The 21,178-nt window shown below is 49.3% G+C and overlaps 2 protein-coding genes across 2 annotated transcripts in view; one reads left to right on the top strand and one right to left on the bottom strand.

Annotated features, from left to right (window-relative positions):
* Window positions 1–9,100, top strand: part of KIAA1614 (KIAA1614 ortholog) — a 43,194-nt gene extending 34,094 nt beyond the window's left edge. Inside the window, exons 10-12 of the mRNA XM_023531224.1 lie at window positions 2,406–2,533; window positions 3,304–3,488; window positions 7,873–9,100. Of these exons, the coding sequence (XP_023386992.1) occupies window positions 2,406–2,533; window positions 3,304–3,488; window positions 7,873–8,066 (507 nt within the window). The 3' untranslated portion in view covers window positions 8,067–9,100. The remainder of the gene's footprint in view (window positions 1–2,405; window positions 2,534–3,303; window positions 3,489–7,872) is intronic.
* A 3,308-nt stretch (window positions 9,101–12,408) lies between these two features.
* STX6 (syntaxin 6) overlaps window positions 12,409–21,178 on the bottom strand; it is a 37,641-nt gene continuing 28,871 nt past the window's right edge. The window contains exon 8 of the mRNA XM_023531242.1: window positions 12,409–12,449. Within this exon, the coding sequence (XP_023387010.1) occupies window positions 12,424–12,449 (26 nt within the window). The 3' untranslated portion in view covers window positions 12,409–12,423. The remainder of the gene's footprint in view (window positions 12,450–21,178) is intronic.

Raw genomic sequence — 21,178 nt, 5'->3', positions numbered from 1 at the left:
GAACAGTCAATCCCAGCTATCCTTGACCTGGCAGTTCTGTAATCAGGCCACACACTGTCTAACTGTGGACCTTCATCTGAAACGTTTCTCCCACCTTCTCTACCTGCTCATGTCTGCTCCTCCACTGACGCTTCAGCCATCGCTTCCTCCAGGAAGCCGCTTCTAACCCCCTTCCTCGGGCTGAGCTGGGGCCCTCTGCTCTGTGTTCCCAACCTGTCCTGGGCTTCCTTCCTTCATGGAACTTGTCACAGAGTATTTTAATTTATTTTTGTCTGTTTCTCCTTACTGGAGTGTGAATTCTTTGAGCAAACACCACTTGGTCTTTCTATTCCCAAGATTTAGTACAATGGCAAGTAGAGCAGACAAACTCAGTACACAGTGAATGAGTGAGTGAGTGAACTCAGGGCAGCGTGCTGAAGTTCTCCCTCCCCACTTGCTAGAGAGTGAACAACAGAAGCTCACTAACTCTCAACCACGTTTCTGGAACCCCCGTTCCATTCCAGGCGTTCTTGGGTGTTGTTTGTTCTTCTGTTCCTTGCCTCTCACCACTGGGCAGAACGAAGCAGGAGATGGTGGTCTGGGGCATTGGAGCCTTTCATCTTCAGGCTGAAGTAGGGGAGAGAATGCAGGCTGAATGAAAATTCCATTGATTTTCTGGCACTGGGAACACTACCTGATACACGGTCAGAGCTCAATAAATATTTGCTGGGTGAATGAATGGAGGCAAAGTGATCATAAGCTGGGAAAAGGAGCCCAGAGTGACACTGTGCTCTAGAAATTGCCTTTCCTCATAAAGTTAGATTTGTCCCCTGTGTGTCTGAGCCAGGGCGCCCAGGTGTGTTGCCCTCGGAGCTTTGGTCTCTGTAAACCTCGAGGGAAGTGACCCAATGTTAGTGTAGTAGAGAGATTGTGGGCAGTGTAAGCCAAGTGGGCAAAGATAGTAAGCTGGCAGAGCAAGTGAGGGAGCAAGCGCAGGGAGGACTGAGCAGCAGAAAAATGTTCAAAAATTGAAAAAAAAGATAAAAGAAGAATCAGTCTCACCCAGAAATATTTATGACATAGCTCAGGGTGAACTTCTTCCTGTTAGGCTGCTGCACTGCCAAGATGTCTGTGCTGAGAGGGTGGGCGGATGCTGCAGCAGTCTGGGTTTCATTTTGCCCTCCGGGGTGGGCAGTGGCTGTGTTCTCACACCCAACCACGCTAGCTACTCCCACATCCTCCAGTGGCTGTGGCTCTTTGACCTGCATCTGGAAGGCTCTTCTCCCCTCTCCCCTTTCCCCAGGGAACTTCTGCTTGGCCTTCAGGTCTAAGTTAAACATGACTTCTCCCAGGAAGTCTTCTTAAGCTCTGATGCAAGTCAGACCCCCTCTTAAGTTTCTTGATAACATGCCTTACTCCCTTAGAGTATGGATGCCCAACATAATAAGCGCCTGTAGCATTTATTCAAAAGCCTGCTTCTCCCGGCTCCGTCTCTGCCGCTCCCACCTTCTGCCTTCAGAATGGCCTCCTCATTGGGTCAATTTCTAGAAAACAGATCTGATCTTGTAACTCTTCTGATTGATATCACTCAGGAGCTCCTTAGCAGGCCAGGTAAGATTCTTCCAGGGCTGGCCCCTGGCTCCAGCCCATCTCCCATCATCTCTGCAGCCTAGCTGCCCAGACCATGAGTATGTTCCGGAACCTACCATGCTTTCTCTAGTGTCTCCATGTCTTTGCATCTACTGTTTCTGCTTCCTGGAGCACCCTACCTCTGTCTTCACCTGAAGAGTTCATGCTTCAAACCTCACTCAGGTGTCAGCTCCTATAGTGTCCCCAAACCTCCTAAGCCAAACAAAGTCTCTCTCTGCTTCCTTGAACATCGCCCACACCTCCAGCCAAGCACTTACAACTGCACTTAGGGCTTTTAACTTATCTGTGCTCACCCCACCCCCATCAGTGGGAGAACTCCTTGAGGTATTTATGTTTTGTCTTTTCCATCTTTTTACTCACAATGTTTTAAGGTGTAGACTTAGATAAAAATTTTTGAATGCAAGTGATTATAAAAGGGATACTAACGAATCACAAAACAATATTTAAGATTTTAACTCTAAATTTGTGGTTACTATTCTATAATTAATTTGCTTTCACTTTTTTCTTAAAAAATAGATTTTCTTAATAAATGAGATAATTAGTATTATAGGACTAAACTGTTATTTCAGGAAGGATATTGAAGTTTCAGATCACCTATGTAGGCCCACCTACTTGAGTAAATTATAGAGATTCCTGTTGAGCACTTTGAAGTAATGACAAAAACTCAAATCATTACTTTCAAAGAGGGCCCTCAGGTTCACCGTTGGGGTCAGGTCTCTGTCAGCCCCCTTCCCCAGTGGCTTGTCTCACCTGCAATATTGAACCTTTACCACTAGGTGTCACCCTCTCACCAACATCGGAAAGCTGCCTCCCTTCAGAACCTTCATTCTCTGCTGAGCAGCAAGGTGGACCGGTCCAGCCTCTACCTGGTAGAGGAGCCAGGGGATCACAGTGCAGCTGGCAGGTAAGAGTGGACAAGTGAGCAAGTGGTTTGGAGGATAAACTCAGGGAATGGACAGTGGAGCTCTAAGCCTCTTTCCTGCCTCAGCTGTATGACCCTGAATGGGGTCTCACTGAGAGAAAGGGAGGCTAACTCCTGAACCTCACTCAGATGCCACAAGAGTCTTGGAGCCCATACCTCGGTGCCCTTGCCTTGTGCAACTGAGCTCTGAGGAGATGTGGGGTTAGAGTTGGAAGGTTTGATTCCTCCGTCTCTCTACTATCTGATGACATCTTGAAATCGGAATGTTCAGAGAGCTTCCTTAGCCTAGCTAAAGACCCAATTAAAGGTCCAGAGACAGGGACCTTCAAAGAGGCCCTTGACCTGTGACCTTACCTGAGGAAATCCCACCCTCTCTGATGAGACCCTCTAGGCTAGCTGCCCTTACCTGGGGCTCCATGGAGAGACTTCAGGGAGTCTGTTAACGGCTGGAAATTTTATATAAAAGTATAGCTTTCGTTAGGTTCTTAAAGAGGTCTCTGCACCCCAAAAGATTAAAAACCGGTGCTCTTGGGCAGGGGGCTTCTAGTTCTGTAGCAGGCTCTAAAAAGCCTCAGATAACTGTGGGAACCCACTGGGGTCAGCCCGAGCTGGCTCTTTATGCCAGGTAAGACCCATGGTGCCCCAACTTCCAGAGCTGCCAGTTGAGAGACAGCAGTCATCTTTAAGCCAAGGTGTGGTGGGGACCCAGAGCTCCGACCTCTTTGCCCTCACTGTCTCTGGTCCACTGGCAGGTTAGCCAGGGCCCTGCCCCGGCGCGCTCTCAGCGTGGAAGATGTGGGTGCCCCCAGCCTGGCTCGCACAGTGGGCCGCGTGGTGCAGGTGTTCCCAGATGGCACCAGCCAGCTGCAGCTACAGCGCTCCCCGGAGGGCACCTTTGGCTTCTGCGTGGCCTCTGGGGATGGGCGCCGGGACTCAGGTATGCCCCCTCAGCTTTCTGGCCTCCACAGACCTGGGTTCTTTGCAAACCAAGATGGTGCCTTTTGGCTGTGCTCAGAGGATTCTTCTGAGCAGTGGAGCTCTGGACTCAGAGAACTTCTTATCGAAAGGACTAGGGTTCTCCCCACGGGGGCTCTTTCTAAAGGGTCAGGGTGTGGGGCTACTGGGGTGGGTAGCTGTTGGCAGGCTTGACGCCACTGTCCTTCCAGTGTCTGTGGACATTCTCAAAATCAGAATTTCAAAGGCTGACTTTTCATGGCGAGTATCAGAGATGGTTTGCGCTTGCCTTTCTCAGAGGCAATCCCTTTGATGTGGCTGATGTGTTTAAACGGTTCCCCTCTCCAGCTGCTGAGTGTGTCTGGGCACATGGAGTGTGCCTTCCTGTCTGTGCACCCGGGTCCCTTCCTCGGGGCTGGCTCCTGAGGGTCATGGTCACATGTATCCTGACTCCCAGGCCCTGGCCGGGTTGCCCACTGGGTCTTGAGTCAATGCTGGCAGGGTCAGAGAGGGGCTCTGGACATCCTTCTGTACCCTGACCAGTTTTCAGCTGCCTTTTACCCAAGGTCTGTTGTCCAGAATTCACCTCAGGGTGAGGAGCCCTGAAAGGTATTTCCCAGACAAGATGAGCAGGAAAGGAAGACAGGCATGCTAGAGATGGGAAGGAGGGGAGAGGGAGAAAAATGAGAGAAGGAGAGAGACAGACACAGAAAAACTGCCCTAGCTGGGCTCTGCTAAGGAGGGTTTAATGCTGTGCTTTGATCTCCTAGGTCACAGTTATTTAACCTGGAAATAAATCTGCCTGCTGCCAAATTTGTAGATAGCAGCAAGTTTTTTGCATCTGGCCTATCATTCATTGTATCAATAAATATATATTGAGCACTTGCTAGGTATTGTTGGGACTGGAATCACAGCAGTAAATGGAATGGGCAAATCCCTGTCCTCGGGAGCACACATTCCAGTGAGGGAGATAGACTATATCTATAAAAAATAGACATATTTTTATATTATATGTCTGACAGTGAAAAGTACAGAGAAACAAACACAAAGCAAGCAGGGTAAGGGCCTGAGGACAGCAAATACTGTGGTGCCAGTGGGACAGCTTTTCTGAACAGACACTTGGAGTGAGGGAGGAGCCATGTGGTGTCTGGGGGACAAGCATTCCAGAAAGAGGGAGCAGCCAGAGCAGAGGCCCTACAGCGGGGGATTGAGCTCATCCTATCAGAGGAACTGACTGCAGGTCAAGCTGAACAGTGGTGAGGGGGATAGAGACAGAGCTGAGCCCAGAAAGGGGTTTCAGCCTTCGTGCTAGGTGAGATGGGAGCCACAGGGCTGGGAGCAGAGACCGGGGTGCTCTGATTGACACTTTTAATGGGGTCACTGGCTGCTGTATTGAGAACAGACTCTAGGGGGATGCAGGTGGAATCAAGCAGACCAGTTTAAAAGCTATTTCAATAGTCCAGGAAAGAGGATGGTGGTGGCTTGGACTCAGGTGGCCACTCAGGGGATACATGGTTGGATTCTGATTGACTTGAAGGTAGTTTTGATTCAGTTTGCCGACAGATTTTACATGAGTGTGAGAGGAAGAGAAGACAAGTTTCTCCCCATTCTGACCTCAGGAGGGTACAGCATCCTTTCAGGAAGATGGCATTTGTTTACATATGTTGAATATCATAAAGCATTCAACAGGCTGTTAGCCACCTGCCTTTTCCTTTAGTTTCCTCTCTCCTTAGGTGAGGGGAATAGGCCCTCAAAAAAGGCAGCATGAAGGCATAGAGTTAGATAACATAGCATGGTTTATACTCCAGCACCTCCACTGGCTGTGTGACCTTGAGCACGTACGTTACTTAGCCTCTCTGCGCCTGGCATTTTTCTTCCCTTCCCTCTTCAGAAAGAGAGTATATTTGGGGAGCAAAACTCCAGATGGAGACCAGCACGATCTTCATCATTTATCAATGTGAGATCACATACAACATGTTCTCTGTCCCCCCATCCTCCCCAAAAGTCCCTTTAGGCCCCTTTGCAAGCAATGAGAGTCCCTCCCCATTGCCTGTCATGCAGTTCTGATGCATAGGGGACTGTCTGTAATTATCAAGGGCTCCTTGGGCTCTGCCCTAGTCTGCTCCTTGGGCTCTGCCCTAGTCTGCTCCAAGGGGGCCACTCACCTAGGTTGGTGAGAACTCTTCCTTGTCCTGCCCAGGTGGTGTCCTTCCCTTCCTTCTGCAGCTGGTCGTTGGATGTCACATAGAGATCCTCATGCATGCAGAATATGGCTGGTGCTGGTGTCTACTGGCTGCAGGCATTCCTCCAGCAGCCCAGAGTCACTTCTCCTGGGCCTCAGAGGGGCTGTGAGCTGGCTGAAATGTCAAGATGCTGATTTTAACTTGATGGCTATAACATCCAATTCTGTATAAGCGTGGGAGAACAGCAAGCTTTGCCTTCTGCTTCTAATTGAGTACAACACAGAGATCATATGTCCTTAACAAAGGCCATTTCCAGCAGACAATAAATACATACAATAGCAGCCTGTCATATTTCTGTCATGACTTCTAGCTGTGAAACCCACCCCAGAGTCTCCCCAAAATGGCTGGTATGACTTCAGTGTCTGGTCTAGCTCTGGCTGCATTCTTTTGGGTTTTCTCATCACTCCCCACCTGCATGTCTTGCTGTACAGTAGCCATTTTTGCAGACTCCACCTTACTTGTCCTTTCCCCCGTGCCGCCAACATGCAGACAGGCAGGCAAGCAGTTCAAACACCCAGACAGAAGAGGTAAAAATCTGTGCAGCCAAGATGGCAGGTATACCTTGTTGGGAGGGATACAGCCTTGCAAGAAAGGCTCAGCTTCGCCAAGAAGCACAGAAAGGGAGTTCTACAACTCATACGGGGGACAGGGAATGTGTCAGAAGATTGGATTCACTAGACCCAGAGCTACAAATGTTCGGGTACCGTGGAGGAGATTTCAATGCACTTTCAAACCAGATTTTCATAGGGCGAGAAGCTGGGCTGAATGAAGCACCTACAGAGCTGGGTAGACTAGAGAGATGACTTCTCAGTAGTTCAAGATTTGTTAAACAGCTTCAAGCCAGAGATTGAGGAACTAGATGATATGCCCTTCCAGGTCCCTTCTAAGGAAGTCGGTTCCAGGAAAAGAAGGTGGACATAATGCATGGGCAGTTGCTTACTGTGGAGGGAGCCAGCCAGCTGAGCCTGGGCTGGGGAGCAGGGAGGGTGTTAAGGTGGCACTAAGCCGCCCCAGTGAATTCTGTAGGTGTTGTCAGCTGCACAAGGGCCATCCCTTGCAGTCCTCCAGCCAAGTGGGCTGGTGCTATCTATCAGACACCTCTGTTCACTCAGTGCAAGGCTAGGGGCTGGAAGCTTTCCCTGGAAGAGCTTGTTCCTCCTTTAAACTCTTAGGTGGAAGCAGCTGAAGGAGTTTGAAAGGTTTTCAGCAGAAGTTGAGGTGACAGGGGCTCCCTTAGCTGGACTCTCCTGCACTGTGACCCAGGAGAGGCCAGGGGAACTGGAGCAGCCCAGCCCTGAGTCCCTACAGAGCCTGTTCCATCAACGTGGGTTCCCAGAGTTGAACCCAAGAAAGGAGGAGAAGTGGGTTCTCCCCAGGCTCACCCTGCACTGTAGAGACCCTGGCATGGTCATACCAGTCAGGCAGGGCCTCTTGGGATGGGGGAGGGGAGGATGGCGGAGAGAAGGCATATGTGAGAAAGGAAAAAGTAAGGCACCATGGCTTATATATGGAGTAGGCTTTTGATGTTTCCTGGGCTTTTGCCCAGAGGCCAACAAGTCTCAAGTGAGGAACCGTATCCAAGGAAGACTGAGGCCAGGGCTCATCCTACACAATACCGTGAAGCAAACCAGGTTTGGACCGGATCTCAGCTGCTCCAACGGTACCTTCCCCGACTCCAGCAGCTTGAGAGCAGAAATGGATCTTGTTTGTGAGTGTCACCTAGCGCAGTGCCAGGCACATCATAGGTTTTTTCTTAATTTTTAAACATTATTTTCCGCCTGCTTCTACAATCAAAGTACGTCTTAGAAAAAGTTAAGATTAGCTTATTCACACTGGGATATTTATGAATAATAACAGCTGAAAGCACTGTTTGCACTAGGGGCATTTTAAAAGAAGAGGTGAAGCAATGTAGTTATACTATGGAGATGAGAGCACTATGTGTATAAAGATAGCCGTGACTGTCAGGGAGAATGAGAGTGAGTGTGTGTGTGTGTATGTGTGTGTGTGCGCGTGCACGCGTGCGCATGTGTGTAGAAGTGTCCGTGTGCCCCACCTACCTGGTCAGTGTGCCAGAGATGCATGTCTTTAATTTTATTTGTTAAATTCTCCTGTTTTCCTTTGCAGGGTTCTACGTGCAGGAGATGGCTGATGCGAGCACAGCCAAGCTATACTCGGGGCTGCTGGGGGTGGGGGATGAGATCCTCGAGGTGAACGGAGCCAAGGTTGCTGGGCTGGGCTTGGCTCATGTTAAAGAGCTCCTGGCCCACGAAGAGAGCTTATCACTCCGTGTGCTGAGGCAGAGGCCTGTCCCATGGTGACTCAGAGGTGCTTTGGCTTTCACTGTCACCCCTTGGAAAGCCATGAACCACCCCAGGAGGGATGATTGAGAATGCACTGCACAAAGCTGCTTGTAAGAGCTAGGTGGCAAGTAATACTCTGGGCTGTGACCCAGCTGTGGCCTAGGGAGAAGAAAGGAGTCTGTGTGTTTTGTTTAAGGATATTAATTTATGCAAAACTAGGGGAAAAAGTATGGGTGTCCCTGCCCGAGATGGTGTCAACAGCTTCCTGCACCTTTGTTGGCAGGCGGAGGAGAGAGATTCAGCGGGTCTCTCTGATGGTCCCTGAGCCTCAGTCACCTCACCCCCAAGTCCCATTCCACTCCTTGTCAAGGCCTCCTGCAACTTTCTGTACTCCATCCAGAACCAAAGAAAGTGCTGGGCCACACTGGCTTGGAGTCTGCCTATTTCAGTCTCATTTCTCCCAGCTCCTATTTGACACTTTTGCTCTCTTTTCAGAAGTGAGTGAAGTGTCTTATAATAACAGCCTTACAGCCATTGACCACATATTCCAAACCAAAAATTGGAACATGTGATCTGGTATGAGAACATCTAGGAGATATTATTTGGTACCCAGAATATTAAGAATTTATGGGATATAGAAGGTTGAGGGAAAAAATGAAACCAATTTCAGGGAAGTGTAGGTGTGGCCAGTGAGATTAGTCAGGCCAGGCTTGTCCCCATTGCTCTGCCCTCTGCCTCTACCCAGAACAAGGCTGGAGCTACCAGAGCCTGGCCATGAAGGCATGTCTTCCCTTTTCTGTTGAGCTGGGACACTGGGCTACAGCTGATGTCAGGCTGTCTCCAGCTACAAGCTCTCTATTCAGACTCCCCGATGGCAGCTGTGGGTGGGCTGGCCAGCAGGGAGATGATAGGGTACAGGCTGAGGGGATGGGCTGTCCCACCTGGCTGCTTTCCCTCTCTAGGCCTGAACACTGCCCAAAAGGTTAGGACTCTCTGGAAGTGGATGGCTGTGTGTCAGTCTTAAATTATTAAAAAGCAAAGATGAAGCTGAATCTTCTCCAATCCTGAATTATTATATTCTGGGCTGGATGCTCACTTGACCTTCACTAGCTGTGGGTCCTAGGGTGGGGTAGGAGGAGGGAGGACAAAGGCACAGCAGTGGCCTGTGTTGGACATGCCAGAGGGGAAGGCTAAGGAGGCACCCAGGACAGCCAGGGTCAATGTAGTAGCCTCCAGAGTTAGTAATCGGGCTGGGAGAGGAGCCCTGGGCAAGGTGCATTTATGAGCAGGAGACTGAAGCTAAGGGGCCTTGAGTAGGTGCAACTGGCAGGTGAAGTGGGCAGCTCAAGTCTGTTTTAGAGCTTGGCTGGGTGCAGGCTGTGGTTAAAAAAACAAACACAGCCTTCAGAATCAGGTTAAAATGAGTGTTGCTGCAGCTTTCAGGGACCAAAGTTACTGAAGGAGACATGTGGCCTGAGGGAAGGGCAATGGAGAGGGGACGGCAATCCTGTGGAGTGTGTGTGTTCTCTCATTTTAGGGTCTTGTCTGCAGGAGCCAATTAAAACCCCTCTTTACTGCCAGTGGAGGCTAGTAGATGAGGCGCACGGCAGGGGCAGGATGGGAAGGCTGAGCCAACCTGGGATGGGGGATAAAGAAGAATGGGAGGCTCTAGGAGGTGAGCAGTGGGCCAAGGAAATAAGTACTCAGGCATTCAGGGTGTGAAGAGGGTTCTGGGATATCTCACAGACCAACCTAGGGTTCCTGAAGCACAGAAAGAGCCCCACAGCAGCAAACTACAGGCATAGGGAAACACTGGTGACTACTACTCCTAATTCCTGACCTTGAGGTGTTGACCCAATTAGAAGTATACCTTGAAAAAAGATTTTGTGGTTAACAAGGCCCAAATTCACAATCAGAGGCTAGCAGCTATTGTTTACAGGCCTCTCCTGCACTCTACATATCAGGGAAAAGCTGAAGGCTAAGGTGCCGAGACTCCTGCATTATGTTCCTTCAGGGAGGGAAGGCACTCTGGACTGTGTGTGAAGTAAACCTTATAAACAGATTCCTGGAATCCTGTATCAACCAATGGGCGGAGACCTGCCCCATTCAATGGGAATGGCACAGCTGTAGTCTAATTTGCATACTTACTGACTAATCAGAGCAGTTCCATAATGACCAATCAGAACGTGCAATTCTGACCAATCAGGTCAGTGCTATTTGGACCAATCAGACTGTGCAAACTAGGATTCCTCATTTACATAGAAATAGACCAATCAGAGACTAGGGTGGGGACCTTTTTCTATAAAAGGTGGACTCCTGATATTTTTTTTTCCCAGCTGGGCCCACTTTGTGTGTCAGTGGGAGGCCGTTTCGGTGGTTTGCAACTGTTCATTTGTATTAAGTTTGTCTGTGTAGTCTTGTTAACGTTAGGTTGGTGGCAGCAAATTTGTTGACAGGGGTCTCGAAACTTTAGGGAAATTTATGTTAAAAGAGCTTCTAGGGGTAAAAGGCACCTCTGTTTTCTCAGTATAGTGAGGACTAGGTACCCTTGCAGCCTCGGCTGGGAAGGAATGGAAATGGAGTTGCTCAGACTAGGACGGACCGGGAAGGTCTCTAAGCATCTGCATTTATTACCTTCCAGGTACAAGGTCAGGCTCTTGAAGTGTTTTTATTTAGTCCTTAAAGTAGTCCTACCAGGCATATCATGTTTATTAGCTTCATTTGTACCAGTAGAGAACCAAGTTCAGCAACAATAATGGCATTCTGACCTGCTCCTGTCACTCAGGACCTACTCAGGACCTACTCTTTCTACTAGGGCCTCCACACAATGCAGGGGGTTGGGGGGAAGCCTGGCTAGAAGGGCACGAAGAGGGACGGTGGGGGAGGGGGGAAGAGGGTTAAGGGGAGAAAGAGGGTGGGAGGGAAGGTACTCTGGACTGTGTGTGAAGTAAACCTGCTTTGCTCTAATTCCAAGGAGGCAGAAGATGCTCCTTCCTGAGGTAAAATGATGCCAGGTTTTCACTTCTGTGAGTGGGAGACACTTGGGTTCCCTCAGATATCCTTTTACCTGTCCCCATCTCTGTTGCCTGGGGTCCCGCCCTGTGTCACCCACAGGACCATCAGACCCCTCCTGCTTAGAACTAGGAGCCAGGCCACGTGTCAGGCAGGAGCTCAGGGAGATGAGAGAGAAGGCTCTACCTCAAGTGGCCATTCTAGGGGAGACGCTCAACCATTACCACATGACTAGGTGTGTGCAGCAAGAGAAGCTGGCAGCTGGCGCAGGTCTGATATGAGCCGTCAGGGATCAGCTGAGGGAAGGCGGCTTGGGAAGAGGTGTGCTCACAGCAGGGTTTTGTGAAATGAGTGAGAACTTACTGGAAGGGGAACGGAAAGGACGTTCAGGCTCAGAAAATGAACAGCATGTGCAAAGATATGTCTCGTACCTGTGTCTCACCTATACCACCCCCCCCAACCCCGCGGCGGTTTAATGGTACTCTGTCCAGGCTTCCCAGAGGCACATGATATTGGGACTACACGGAACAGAAGGTGACACTAATTTTGGCCTCAGATAAGTCACCATCGTTAGGGTGACAGCAGGGGCAAGTTCAGAAGCCACCAACGCCTGTTTTGACTTGCTGGGGACGGGGCAGTTCTCTTCGCCATAGCGGACTGGCCCGTGCCAGACGAGAGCGCGTCTCCTTGGTAGAGGGTGCCCGCGCTGGATACCCAGGGAGGCGGGGCCGAGGTCTGTCGCGGGCCAGCAAACAAGAGGCGACTGTGCATGGAACAACTGCCCAGCACCCACCCGCCTTTGTCCTCCTCGAGAAAGGTGACAGCTCCGACGAGGATGTCGCCTGCAAGTTGCGACAGTGGCGGGGCGGTCCTGCGGGTCGCGGCTCTGCCCTCCTTCATTTTCGTGGAGGCGGGGATGGGCCCGGCTACCCTGCCCGCCTCGGGGACGTGCAGCGGGGCACCGGCTCAGATAGTCACAGCGTGGCCGCACCCTGAAGTCCAGGGTCTGGGTTCGAGGGGAATTTACTGCAAGACATTTTGCTCAGCCCCAGAGGCCGGGATGAAGACACCCTGACTCTGCCCTCGAGGAACGCAAAGCGGGGGTGGGGCAGAGGGACAGACCCTAGGAGCTAATGGCGACGTCGCCTGGCTTGAAGCTGGCGGTGGAGGCGGTGCGTCAAGCGCCCGGGTCGAGCCAGAGCTGCAGGGAGGAGTGGGACTGGCCCCTGCGTGTCGCGGGCGCAGGGCTGGGGACCCGGTGCGTGCAGAGTCACAAGGCCTCACGAATGGCGGAGGAACCACGGGCACTGCTCAACCCGGAAATTCAGGGACGTGCGGTCCCTGCGCCGTCTCTCACCCTGTTCTATCTTTTCCGCAAATATTCCCGAGCTGTGTTGGAGACATTAAAGACACAATCCTGAATCCTTGGGGCAACTCCGTGAAGGAGGGACCACTAATTTTCTGATTGCAAACTAGGACCCTGAGACTCAGAGGTTAAGTTCATTATCTAAGACTACACGGCAAATAATTAGCATAGACAGGATTTGAACCGGGCACTGTGAGACCCACCCACCCTCCTGAGACCCTGTGGGATTAGCCTCACTTGGAGGCCCAAGGGCAACCCCCTCCTGGGCTGCGACCAGCTCCAGGGGGCCCACCAGCGGGCGTGGCGGCTAGGCTTCAGGTTTCTTTCAGGGAAATGGGGTTGGTGCTCCCACCTGCCCGCCGACTGTGGGGGGAAAAGGACTGCGACAGATCACTTTTCAGAACAGTGTTTCTGAACTGTAGGCATAACTCACTCGTGGGTCACAAAAGCTATCTTGCGGGTCGAGACAACCATTAAAAAAAAAAAAAAATTAGTACCTCTAGCAAAGGTTTTGTTTGGGAAACACTTCTTTCAGGCCTGTGTGCTGAATTGTAATTTAAAATATTGTTAACAGCCGTGCTCTGGAGGAGCCCAAGGCCCGGGGTTGGGGGGGCGGGGTGAGGGGGTGGGGTGAGGGCGGCAGCCTGGTTCCCTGATCCTGCCCGTGCTCCATGCTCCGACCTCCTCAGGGTCATACCTTGCCTGCCAGAGGCTACTGAACCGGAAACCTTCCCGGTGGCTGGATTAGTGTGGCTGTTTGAGAGGAAGAAGCATCCTTGATCCTACATCTCTGTGGCCAAGAGGAGGCCTGTACTCCAGGGGTGGAGTGTAGTATGACTGGCCTTCCTGGTCCTCCAAACTGCCTCCAGGCAGCAGGTTCCCACGTGGGTATTCATTGGCAGGAGCTTGGGTTGTTGGTTCCCTCATCCCCACACGCCCCAACTCCACATAGCCATCTACTCATTGGCTTAGCTTATTCATGTGCCTTTGCTGGACTGCCCTTCCCCTCCCTTGTCCACCCTTGGACCCCCTGGCAGGCTTCAAAAATATTAGAGGTGCCTGCCCTGGGAAGCACTCCATGACATCTGTGTGCTGACTTTGGCCCCTGTCCTTAGCTCCCATACAATCTGGTACTAAGGGCTCTTTATTGTGGCTCTTTTCACATGGACTTGTTCGTTTATCCTACACCAAACTCACCTGGCAACAACTGGACTTCCCAGTCCATCTGCACAACCCGTTTTCCTTTCCCAAATCCCAAGGCTGGTTCTGGAGCTATTCAAAAGGCTCTGCTGTCACTGGATCCACTTCCCCTCCCGCCGCTTCCCACCATCCTCTACGAAGTCTCCTTTCCAACAGAGCCAGAGCACCTGCTTAGACATGGCAGCAGCTTTCCTTGGCAAGAATCTGTGCCCAGCTCTCTCAGGCTGTGAGTCTGACCAGGTCAGAGTGCTGGGCCCCAAGGAGGGGGCTGCTAGGATTGGCTCTGGTATCTGTCCACGGAGCCAGGCCTTAACAGCTGCCTTGCCAGGCCTGGAGGGTATCTGGGGCTCTCCTGTGGTTGCCAGGCTGCCTGTTGGGCCTGCCTTTGTCTTGTGTTTCTGCAGTCTGGGCTCAGGCCCCAACTCACAGTGTGGAGCTGCCCTTAGGGGTCTGGCTGGGTGCCGGGCACTGGGGGAGAGGCTTGCCCTGCCCTTGGGAAGCCCATATCCCCAGGTGGAGACAGCTACAGCTGTGGAGAGAGACAAACCAATGTGCCAAGGGCAACAATGGGAGCCCCAGGCAGGAGGCCCGACTCCACCCGGTAAGCAGAAAATCTTCCCAGAAGAGCCAGCCCCAGGCTCCCCAGCCTCCATCCAGCTCCGCCGTTATCTTAGAAACAAGGAATGTTGGCGGGCAGTGGGAGCTCACAGCAGCATGCAGATGCCACAACTTTGATTCTCATCCTGGGCTCCTCAGACTATCTCCAAGCTTTTCTGAGTTTATATAATGATGAGTTTGGCTTGCTTACTTTTTGCACATTTCCAGCCAAATAAACAAAAGCTCAAAAAAAAAAAAAAAAAAAGCAAGGCTGACCTGCCTGAGAGCCTTGACCAGAATTCTTGAATTCCACAGTGGGCTCAGAGGGTTTGAGACATGGCCAAGTCCAAAGCAACTGGTGTCCATGCTTTATCGTTGGCACTGCTAAGAGTTTAGCGCTTTAGTCTACCATGAACTTGTCCCACAGCTCTTTTGACTCTAGTCCTCTCCTCAGTTTTATCATTTCTGTGGCCAGAGGAGGGCTTAGTGAAACATCTGTTTATCACCACTCAAATCTGAATGGTATCTTTTCTTTTAAGGGAGGCTGCATAATGGTCCAATCAGACCTGGATTCCGATTCTGACTACCACTTACTAGTTGTATCCTTGGGCAAATTTCTTAATTGTTTCATGCCTCACTTTTCAGATATAAAATGGGCCTCAACAATATTTCCCTCATGGGGTTGTGAGAATTAAATGCAGTGTTTTGCTTCCCGCAGTCCCTAATGCCTTGGTCAAGGACCTGCCTAACAAATCAATTCAAATGTTAGCCAGAAGGACTGCTATTTTGTAATGAGTTACAAACTTTGAGAAATTTGCTCCTGGAAGTGGGTGAGCCCTTTCCAAAGGCCGGCCAAAATTAATGTGAACTTTTGTGAATGGAGACAAAGCATTTAATGGTGTGCATAGGAAGGGACATGGGGAGGGGAGGGTAGAGGGATAGAAGAAATACCACTGCAGAGATCAGAATTGGGAGTACACATCCAAGTCCAAGGTGGCTCCTGGAGCTGTCGCTCCCCTTCTGAGAAGTGTATCGGTGGGGACTTCGTGGTCAGGCTCTGCCTGTACCTACACCAAACAGAAGCCACCGCCTAAGTTCTGGGTGTCAGCACCTTGGTCGAAGGGGCTGTGCGTGCCATTTTTGCATCAGATTTTTCAACATTTCAACATGAGCTTTCCATAAGACTTGTAGCCACTGGGGACCTTCTGAATGACACCTCTCTTGATGCACAGGAGAGCCACAAGCGGAGTCAAGGAGCTGGTAGAACTGAAATCCTCAGCCTTATGGATGCATTTCCTCCCCTTGTCCAAGCCACACAGTCCACAGTTCCCGGTGGGGCCCAGGGAAGTGATCTGCTTTTATCAGGGGATACATGTAACCATTTCTTCCTTCCGAATCGCTTCCTCCTCAAATGTGAACCAGAACTTTTCCCCTCTTAGCTGGCTATTACGACGTTAGGGGGAAATGAGGCTGAAGACTTGTGAAGCACGGGGGTGCCATTTTCTGCGCCAGGCACCAAGGGCATAGTAAGTGGCTCTGCCTCTCACCAGCTGTGTGACCTTGAGAAATTACTCGTGTCTCAGTTTCATCTGCAGATTTGAGATATTAGATGAGGAAACTTCAGTTTCATACAGCCAGTTTAAATATTAAATATGTTAATACAGAGGAAGTACTTGGAGCAGTGCCTGGCACATCATAGAAGGTACTCAGTTATCAGTGGGGATGATGATGGCAAATGGATTGATGACGATCCCTGCCCTTAGGGGGCTCAGGCAGCCTTGTCACCCTATCCCACACAGAACTATGGGCAGGCTCTTTCAACTACCGATTTGGATGGCCAGTATTCTTGTTTGCCAACACTTCAATGAGAGAAATAAAGGACTCAATTTCTTTTGTATTCTAGTCTCTGCTCCCCCAGATTCCTAGTCTCTAGTGAAACTCTGTGCTGAATACATAGTATAGTTATTTTGAGATTTAAGAATCTGTATAACTAGCTCAGCCAGAGAAAGCACAATTTAGCATTCAGATCCTCCGGCAGCCACACACTTCCTATCCCACGCATATGCTCATGTCCGTGTTTATGAGTGGGCAGAAGGGAGGAAGGGAGCCGTATTCAGGTATGAAAAGAACTAAAAACAAAAATCAAACTTAAAAAAAAAACAAAAACAAAAAACAGGACAAAAGTCATGGTATCTCCATTTCTCTTTAATACCGAACAGTATTATTTATACAGTTGTAACATGATTTCGAGAGCAGAAGTAAGAAACATTACTGATAGACTTCAGGGTGTAAAAATACCACTTTTAAGGATGGCCAGTTGAGGTTTGTTTTTTTTTTTTTTTAACACAAGTGTTTTTAAAAAGTTTTCAAGTGTATAGTGTCATCAAATTTTGTTTAATGTCAGGATTACAATCGAAGCCGTGGAAAGTGTTTTAATTTGCAGGGATTACTGCAGCCTAAATTCCACGATGCAGTAGCAGTGATTCTAAACACTAGAGTGGCACCAGAGTCCCCTGGTGGGTTTGGTAAACAGACTGCTGCCCCACCCCAAGTCTGTGATTCAGCAAGCAGGGACAGGGCCGGAGAATCTGCATTTCTAGAAAGTTCCCAGGGGATACTGCCACTGCTGGTCCCACAGCACACGTGGAGACCTGCCGTGTAGAGAGCAAGGTCTGTCGGCCTGGGACCTGGGGCGAGGGCTGTAAACCTCTGGCACCAGGGCTCCGGCGCTCTGCTGAGAGGGAGGGGCAGGGGAAGCACCTGGAACCCCCCGCCCCCCCCGGGCACTTTCCATTCTAATTCTTGATCGCACTTCTTTAGTTTGTACCTTCTATTTACTTAAAAATAAAACGCTATAAGGTTATTTATCCTTGGAAGAAAAATATGACCGTTTAGTCCTGCTGAATACTGCCATGTATTACATATTCTATTTTTAAATTACATTAATTTCTAATTACAAATGAGCCCATGAAAGCATATTTCCACTTACAAAAACAAAATTCATAATCATTTCCAGGTTGCTTTCTTTGGCCCTTTCCTGGTTTCCAGGCTACTCCTTCACCCTGGACATTGTCCCAGCCTGGGTCCGTTAGGACGTCATCGCATGGCGCTTCCAGGCAAGTGCAATAACTTATCAGCGGGCCACCTGACTGGCCTCTCCTCACCCTGTACAGACAACAGGCACAGACACTCTATTCTCCTGAGGATTAGGGCGTCTGCCTCTCTAAGAACAGACCTTAATTGCAGGGGCGCAACTGCCATTCAGGGTGGGTCTCAGCTAAAACCTACTTTCTGTAGAGCAGAGAAGAACCACCTTAAATGTGGCCCCAGCCAGGGGCTGACAGAAAGCTTGGCTAGAGTGGAGCACTGGCTGCCGCCAGGGCAAGGAAACAGGGCCCAAGAACACTGTCAGCAAACGACGAAGCTAGGTGGTCTAATTTCTAACACTCACTGAATAACTGAGTGGCTTCCATGTTTGAAAACTTACAACCTTGAAAAAGAAATGGTAAAATACGCTTTCTCACAAGGGTCTGGCTGCCGTTGGCAAATGGGGTCTGTGAAGTGCCCACATGGAAACCAAGCTGAGGGCAGGTCATGGGGCGATCTAAGCACAGCTCCCACCCAGCCCCGGGGAAGGGCACACGTCACGTCACGGCACCAACGTACAAGCTTATGTCAGAGGAAACAAGTTCTTTTTCTTTCTTCCTCACATCCCCAATATCTGTATTATTAAAGAGACTATCAAGAACTCCCAAATATATGTAGATCGCAGCAACATGACCAAGGCGCCCCGATAACTTTCAGAGCTTCAGTGTTTGCTCAACAGTGAAAAACATCAAAGAGCTGGGGTGAGAACGACAAGTTACGAGCAGCCTACCTAGTTACACAGCTGAGGTCAGCTTGCCCCAGACTGTGCGGGCTCCCGTGGTATGAGTCCAGAATGCAATGTACCAGACAACTCCTGTGTCTGCTGAGGGACCTGTCATCGTTTCATCTTTAAAACAGGGAAACTGAACTAAGTGATCCCAAGTCCCACTGAGTCTCCTAACCCCAGACAACAGTTTCCCAGTGAGAATGACAGACTGATGCAGGCCTTACAAGAACCGGATCTCGTTATTTTAAGCAGGAACTGCTTTGTGAAGGCTGGGAACTGGGTACGGGCAGCTGGCCATTACAGAGAGACTGACTACCTGCTCTCATCATGCCGGTCAGGTGGCTCAACTGCTCTCACACAGAAGCAGAGGCCCCAGGAAGAGCCTCTGACCGCCTCACCGCCTTTCAGTGGGCACTGTCTTTGAGAACTGACTGTGGTCAGGGATGGCGCGGACGGACAGAAGCGCTATGATCAGTCCGTCTGTGATCCTTTGGTTTCACCTTCTCTCTGATCTTGATGGACAAAAAATATTCTTTAAGGAAAAAAATATTCTTAAAATATCTGGGAGAGAAAGAAATACCAGTGACTCTGAGGAAGACAAAGAGGAAGAATCACAGGAAGTGAATTCTATAGTTTAAAACTAGCTTTCCAGATAGTCTGAATTTTGTTTACAAATTCATTCCGTAGCACAAGGTAAAGCCAAACAGTCCTAAGACCAGAGTCGAAAAGCAATTCATACTTACCAGGCAGTTTTTAGATCTTCCAATGCTGTGAATTCTCTAGAAAGGTAACAGTCTCACTTTATAGACAGGGAAATTACCAAAAGAAAAATCTTGGCTCTGCCACCTTCACTTACAGAAGGTACAGCACTTAAGAGAGACAGATTTCTTTGGGAGTTAGACTGGATTTCTCTTCACAGCCCTTAATCTCACGAGGTGAGAAGGAGGGGAAGTTGCCAAGCTGTTGGCTCCCAGACCCACCAGTCTGTTTAACTCTGGCTAAAAGCAGAGAATAATGGGCAAGTTACCAAGTTTCTCCCCCGTCAGCTCTGGCATGAAGATCCTCATGTAACACACAATTGCCACACCGTGGTGCCACACAGGGAGCATTGTGATTGTTCACAGTCCACACAAAGACAAGATCAAAAATTAGGACTAAAAACTAATGGTATTTTGGTCTTCCAGTTAGATTTCCACTCTGGCCAAGTCTATTAGTGGTTCATTCCCCATTCTACCCCCAAATCTGTTGATTAGTAAAATGTTATTCCAATAAACATAAATTGAGCTTTTTCTCTGTTATCCATCACATTTTGTCAGTTCTTTAGAAATGATGAATATGGGACAAGGTGCGGAAGACTGAAGGAGAAAAGGAGCCCAACTCTGCTACAGGATGTGCTTCCAGGCAATGAGGGGTATCACTTGAGTCTGCTCTCGCCTCCATCTGTGACGCGGGGCCAAGGGACCACTTGGGTGTTCTCTAAGCCTGGTAACATCAGAATCACTATTGCGGAAATATTGTCTTCAAAAATAAACCGAAGCCCCGGGCTTGTTCTCTTTGGCCGCCAGTTTGGAGTCTGAGTGGAGAGCCTTCAATGAGCACTCACTGTGGTGACGCCCAGTCTGGGTACAACAGGCTTAGACCCAGGATCAAGCCAGTGGGGCCCCAAGTGATGCTTGGGGCAGAGCCAACTCTGACATATGTTAAGAGGATGCTATCAAAGCACAGCCTCTTCCAGGCGTGGAGACAAAAGTGGCCCTATGGGGAGAATGCATGCAGTGCTTGTGTTTTCAGAAAACGTTCTCTTTTAAAATATTTCCCTATTCAGCTTTAGCCCGTGAGTCTGGTTTTCCACAGCCACTGTTTAGCTAACACCTGAAACCAGTAAGGTGAGCATGCCGATTCTAAATATATCCAAATATTGAGTAATTACGCCTCAGGGTCACAAAACCTGGTCCCTAAAGTCAGGAGAGTATCTTACTCATTAATGAGCAGGCAGGCCCCCAACAGGCCCTCCTGACACACATGACACTTCTGCAGGGCACAGTAAATCTGGTAATAACAGGTCAACAGCATACCTTTTAAATGGGCGATCATGTAATTCAGACACCGGCTGCCTCACGTCACGTGGAGATTGTGGATGACAGTACTGAGACAAGGTCCCCGTTTAGTTTTAACAGACTTGTATATTTTAATGCAAATCTAAGGACTGTCCCTATTTCAAGTTTATAGAAGACTACTTGAATAAGTCTCAAAACTTTGTAGAACAAATGATCTAGTACCTGACATCCAAAGCCTTTTGTAAAATCACTTTTTTTTTGCTAACTTGAAAAGAAATAACTTATTTATATATAAATAAGTTGAGTATAAATGTGGATGTCAACCACCCTTTCAGTTTTATAAATCTACTTTTAGCTTTCATCAACAGGCATATTCCCTTACCTATCATGTTCCTAAATATGAGAAAATACCTTTCTTTAAAAAATCATTACATATATTTATTAAAAAGTGCAATTCAAAAGTTAGCTGGTAAATTACATCATTGCAAATCACAAAAAAGGAAAAGGAGAAGGGGAGGGGGGAAAAGCCCCAAACAAAACAAAACCCAAGAAATACAAACAAAACAAGAAAAAAAAGTTTTAAAAAGTTAGTGTGCTGAGGAATGGGCCCCAAAAGATGAGGAAACGAGAAGTCAAGGCTAGAACTCTACCCAGATGCCACTGCGCTTTCTGCATGCAAACGAGGATGATGAGATGTGCAGCGTCGGCTGCCGGGCTCGGGCTTGGGCTCCGGCTCCGGCTCCGGGACCAGCTGCTTTCCGATGTTAGGTTATTCATCAGGGAGGTTTTCAAAGTATCCTATGAACACGTGCACGTCGGAGGCATTTACAAAGTCACCAGGAGTTTGAGGTTTAGTGTCTCAGTAACTAAAACTCAACTGATACATCTGTTTAAAGTTGGACTGGCTCAGTTATTTGAACGGATGATAAAAATCGAGTTGTCATCTTAGGGAACAATACTAAGTTCACCTACTCCTTCTTGCCATTACTCACAGGGTAAGAGAAGCCTGGTCCAGAACTAGCCT

The sequence above is a fragment of the Pteropus vampyrus genome, unplaced genomic scaffold (genome assembly GCF_000151845.1).
Source record: "Pteropus vampyrus isolate Shadow unplaced genomic scaffold, Pvam_2.0 Scaffold65, whole genome shotgun sequence".
In the NCBI taxonomy this organism is placed as follows: domain Eukaryota; kingdom Metazoa; phylum Chordata; class Mammalia; order Chiroptera; family Pteropodidae; genus Pteropus; species Pteropus vampyrus.
This window is presented reverse-complemented; position numbering and strand designations above follow the sequence as displayed.